General features: G+C 31.5%; 1 protein-coding gene across 1 annotated transcript; it reads left to right on the top strand.

Moving 5' to 3' along the window:
- Positions 1 to 1,879: 1,879 nt before the first annotated feature.
- LOC132636542 (probable glutathione S-transferase) lies at positions 1,880 to 4,221 on the top strand. The gene is made up of 2 exons (XM_060353458.1): positions 1,880 to 2,282; positions 3,530 to 4,221. Exons 1-2 carry the CDS (start codon positions 1,965 to 1,967, stop codon positions 3,872 to 3,874), a joined length of 663 nt encoding a protein of 220 aa, XP_060209441.1. The 5' UTR covers positions 1,880 to 1,964; the 3' UTR covers positions 3,875 to 4,221.
- Positions 4,222 to 5,970: the final 1,749 nt, after the last annotated feature.

Genomic DNA, 5,970 nt, shown 5'->3' with positions numbered 1-5,970 from the left:
TGGCCATGAAAATTGTGAGTGTTTGAAAAATATAGTTTTTGTTTTCAAAATAACTGGAAAACTTGAAAAATACACTTTGAGTAAGTTTAAGTGTCTATCTGATCACCTTGTAAGTTTATATGCCTATCTTACAAAACATGCCAAGTTTAAGGGTCCATCTGGGTATTAAGCCTTACTATTTTCTCAATTACGTGACACATTTTTTAATTTACTTTGAAAAAAAAATGTTTTTTATAATTAGGCATAATTTAAATTCAAAATTTCAAAACTTATTTTAAATCATAAATTTCATTTTTTTTTTTTTAATTTTCAGTCAAATAATATCACATATTGAAATGAGATAAATACTAATTTAGATTAAATTATTTTACGTGTTGCTTTGTTTCTTTCGATGAAGACAGACTTAGCACTTGTAATATAAACGATGAACAGCATTCATGATCGACCAACTAACAATTTTTAATGCGTCGTTGTATGGTGAAATTGTAGCTAGATATACTTGGATTTCATCAAATCTTATAAAACTAATAATGTTTCTTGACCTCTTAGGAAAACATTTGGGACTCTTTCATGTGATCACCTTTTTTCTAGCTTTACCAACAAGGGTTGCGATGGAGTGATAAGTATTCCTTCATCTTTAAATAGAAGTTTTGGGTTCAATTAAGTCTCCCGGGTACAGAATCATTTCTGTTAGGGAGCGCTTTACCCTTCATTATGGGACTTTCTAGTGAGAATCCAAGTTTAATCGTGTAGCCGGATGGGAAATAAAAAATACCTTTTTTCTAGGTTCTTCATTAAAACAAATAGAATAAAGAATGATGTATTGGTAGTAAAGGCGACCATATAGGTTATGTTATAGCAAGTCACTGATTGCATTAAACAAATGTAAAAGCAAAAGAAAGAAAAGACGAATAAACGAATGTTAAGATCAATTAGTGACCAAGGATTATAATAACATAAAGGAAGAAATTCTTACGGGTGAACATAACTTTTCAGGACAATTGTATAGAAAATAATAATACTACAAAGTCATTTAGGTATTATTTTCAGATTTTTATGTATAGAAATAAACATCTCTTATGAAAGAATTTAGATAAATTTATAAAGGACTATAAAAACAATTTAACCAAATATATACAAATTGACAATCAGTTTTGAGAGATTAGGTGGTATGATTGATGTTAAAAAAACTAGCAGGAATCCTATTGATATTTGAATATTTAAAAGTAGCTATCTTTGTGACCCCTCCGGCCATACCATTACACTATTGGTAACATATTCAGAGAACTGTTGTCCAAATAACAACAAAATGGACCTTGAGCCAAATTTGAACTTAAAAAATTAGCTCAAATTAAGAATTGTCTAAAATTATATTAAAGAGGCACAAAATCCATTAATGTGGGACTCAACACCCTCCACAAGTTTAAGGACTGTACATTTGAAGCGTGAATAATATAAGATGAGGGATCAATATCAAGTAAACAGTGAATGACCCCCAACATCAAGCAAACAATGAATTAGAATGTTCTTGGCTTTGATACATGATAAAATTTTACGTTAGACCTAACGCAAACTCTAAAGAACTAGCTCATAAAGTGAGATTTGGCAAAGACCGTATAAAGGGTTACAAAATCCAATCCCATGGATGTAGGACTCAATGCCAAACCCTCTATATTGAGTTTTATACACGGTCAATTTTTTTTCATATTATCGAATCATCCAAATTATATCTATAAGTAAGCCTTCTTATAATGTTAGATTTAAAATTTTAAAAATAAAATATGTTAGCTGGTACAATCAGAAAAGATGACTATGATAGTATAATTATTTACACTGATATTGTATATTACTCAAACTCTTTATATAGTGCCTCATATCAATAGCCAAAACTCATCAATAGCATTAGCAATTAGCTATTTTTCAATCAATATTTTCTCTCGAGCTTCTTTTTTCTCTCAAATAGAATGGCAGAAGAAGTAATTCTATTAGATTTTTGGTGTAGTATGTATGGCATGAGAGCAAGAATTGCACTTGCAGAAAAAGGTGTAAATTATGAGTACAAAGAAGAGGATTTGAAGAACAAAAGCCCTTTGCTTTTGCAAATGAACCCTATTCACAAGAAAATACCAGTATTGATTCACAATGGGAAATCAATTTGTGAGTCACTTGTTATAGTTCAGTATATTGATGATGTTTGGAAAGGCAATGGTAACTTGTTAATTCCTTCTGATCCTTATGAGAAAGCTCAAGCTTGGTTCTGGTCTGACTATATGGACAATACCGTAAGTCAAAAAATCAAAGTACTTATTATTCTTGCTTTTTGTTTATTTTTTACTTAAATTTACCCAGGGAAACAAGGAGATTTGGTTTTGTGTGGTTCATTCAGGATGTTATATTAGTTATACTATGATTCTTTTCGCAGGAGATAAGTAAAAAATGACACAGAAAATCTTTGTAAGATCATTTTATTTTATTCGAATTGTAAGAGATGATTTCATTAGCTGAAAGGCTATTGTATCGCAAGTTATTAACATGGTTTGATTAGACATAAAACTTAAGAAATAGAAGACAATTTTTGACAAATAAACTACATGTTAATTTCTCCGGTCCCAGTTATTAGTCGTTTTGATAAACTGGCTTGTTTCAAATATTTGACCTTTAGATATGTTAGAGGTCAGTGATTAAATTTTCTTTCCGATATATGCCAATTAGTGTAGTAGTAATGAAGTGAGACCTATAAAAAGAGATTAAGGCTGGGGTCGTTCTTAATAACTGTGCTAGAACCTTAAAAGACAAATAATATGTACCGGGAGAAAGAAGAAAATACTCTTATGTCAAATAATTAGTTAACTTATTCCGTGAGGCTACAACACATCATGTCAAGCTAATATGCATCAATTGTTGCCTAGTTTTCGATGTAGAAATGCGTTGTTCCCTCATTCTCATTTACTTGTCATGTTAGCCAAACATAGTTATTCCAAAATCTTTGTCATTTTAGAAAATCAACAAGGAATGATCCACCCCCCCCCCCCCCCCCCCCAAAAAAAAAAAACCTAATTTTACCATTAATAGAGTGAGCTTTCATCAAAGAGAGATTAATATAATGAAAAATTAAAGAATAAATTAGTCACATTACTCTTAATATTACTCTCTTCGTTCCATTTTTTGTGAAGGTGTTATTCTTTGGAGAGTCAAACAGTTTTTCTTTAACTATAATTTTCTAAATCTTTTTAAAATATTTTGCATCATTAGCTATGATGACTTGTATTACTTTTCATGTAAATTTTATTTTAAAATATTTAAATAATTTATACCCAAATTCATAATTAAAATTAAATATTTTGTCTCTCATACTCCGAACCCCTTTACTAACACGACAAGTAAAAAGGGACAGAGGGGAGTAATATCTTCTTAAAGGACGGGTAAAAAACTAACCTGACAAGTAAGTAGGAACAGAGGGAGTAATATCTTATGTCTAGACAAAATGGAAAAGAGTGTGAAACAATTTCAATTGTGGAAAATAATGCAGGTACATGAATATGCAAGAAAGACATGGGCAACAAAAGGAGAAGAGCAAGAGCAAGCAGTTAAAGATTTTTTAGGTGGACTTAAGTTGATAGAAGGAGTACTTGGTGACAAGCCTTATTTTGGAGGAGACAATTTTGGGTTTTTGGATGTATCTCTGATTGGTTACTATAGTTGGTTTCTTGCCTATGAAACTTTTGGGAAATTTAATGTAGAATCAGAATGTCCTAAACTGATTTCATGGGTGAAAAGGTGTTTGGAAAGGGATAGTGTCTCTAAGGCACTCCCTGATTCTGAGAAAGTTCGTGAGTTTGTCCAGAACCTTAGGAAGAAGTTTGGATTGAAATGAATAAAATATTGGACACAAAAGCGGATTCAGAATTTAAAATCTATAAGTTCTTACGGCAACCTCAAGTTAATTATATATATAATATGGATAAAATCTACTGGATTTCTATCATTCCGTATGTTCTCTTCTAGATCCGTCCATGACTGGACATTTCTCTTGTTGGATTCTGTTTTTTTTTTCTTTTTACTGTTTCTATTTTTGTTTTTATGGATTTCACTTATGTAATAAATGTTCTCCATTTCTGATGAGAATGGATCTTTTAGCTTTTCTTGATTTCTCTGTCAACAAGTAAAAGCAGTGCAAATCTGTTCCTCTAAAACTGATTTACACTCTTCTTGAGTGCGGCAGTGTTCAAGTCTAGCATTTTCCCCCTTTCTTGTTCGGGGTGCTCTGTATACGGTAAAAATCAAATATATGCTGGGCCGGTGAGACCGGAGATCGAGGGAAGAAAGAAACAAGCATGAGCATGGACTCTTTTGGGACCGGAGGAGTGCTTGATCCGAAGAAGGCGAAGGCCATCGTTTGGTCCGGTTTCTCCATAGCCGAGTTGATCGTGGCTGTTGGCCCGGTTGATAGTGGCCGTTGGTCCGGTTGATCGTGGTCGTTGGTCCGATTAATCCGTTACACAATTACCACGTGTCAATACCGTTCTGCCACATTGTACTGCAAATCGTACGAGTGTCAGACCGTACGACAAAACCTTATCCTTTTTAGGATTTTTCTTTATTCAAAAGGGTTTTATGTTGTATGAGGCCCATGAGGCAAAGCTATAAATAGGAGGCATTATTTTACTTTCAAGGGTTGGCTTCTTGAGTTCTAGAACATTATAATAGCAAAATATATACAATTTCCCTCTCATTCTCTGATTTTGGTCCGGATTCAGTTGTTATTCTTTAGCCTTGTTTAATTAAACAATACTCATATATTATTAGATACATATATTTAGAGTAAATCATCGATTATTATTCGCTCTTTCATAGCATATCTTTATATATCTTTTTTCAACCAAATAGATTAAAGTTCAACCACATGTCTTATACTTCACTCATAAATTTAATTGATTACCTAAATTCGGAGTAAACAGTTTGGCGCCCACCGTGGGGCTAGGATAATAGTGGTCTTTGATCTTGATTTCTATCTTTACCCTGTCGTACCCCATTTTAACCCGGGTTAAAATTAGAGTACAACATATTGGTGATTCCTATTTATTTTGTTTTAAGGAGTCGCCACCTAATTAATTTAACGGTGAATTAGGAAACCTAAATGTTAACTAAGGTAAAGTTAAAACTAAACCTCTGTTAATAATCTGCTTAACCAATGTGATTCTGGGTAAGGGCTCTATATTATCCTAAAGGGAAGGGGTTAGGCATCCTTTAGAATCCGTTAACTACGGTTATCCGACCAAACTTAGGTTAGTTAATTAAGATTAAATATAATGCTTAAATCTTAAGAAAAATAGGTTGTAAATGTTATTGAGGTTTTAAAGGAAAACATAATGATGCTATTTAAACTGACTTGAAGAAATACATAGTAGTCCACTTAAAAATAAAACTTATAAATGTTGTTAAGCTTAAAATAATAATTTTTATTGTAAAAATGAGACTTGCAAAATATAATGATTTGTATATAAATAGAAGCTTTTAAGAGAAAACCTAGCCAATTTAACTTGGAATAAAATGACATTATATCAGTATAATAGTGTAGGAAATCCAGACTTGTTTTAAAAATAGAATGCAAAGATGATGAATTTCTTTCTCTTTTTACTGATTTATTTAATTATGATCGGCTAAAAATAGACGTGATTGATTCAAACTTGAAGAGTTATTTATAAAATATAATTGAGTTTATACTTGCACATTAATGACGTTTTGAAATGTTTAGGATAAAAAATATGATTCCCTTTCACTTAAAATATATAGTCATGCCATTTTGCAATTCAATTATTCCAGTGAAAGATAAACATTATAAGCATTATAAATAATTTTAATGTAAAATAAAACAAGAATGAAACCTATAGAATTAATTATTGGTTTACTGCCCATTATTAAGATTAAACCCCCGCTAACTTCACTAAGATTCATCTAAATTAACAAGTG

The sequence above is a fragment of the Lycium barbarum genome, chromosome 4 (genome assembly GCF_019175385.1).
Source record: "Lycium barbarum isolate Lr01 chromosome 4, ASM1917538v2, whole genome shotgun sequence".
In the NCBI taxonomy this organism is placed as follows: domain Eukaryota; kingdom Viridiplantae; phylum Streptophyta; class Magnoliopsida; order Solanales; family Solanaceae; genus Lycium; species Lycium barbarum.
This window is presented reverse-complemented; position numbering and strand designations above follow the sequence as displayed.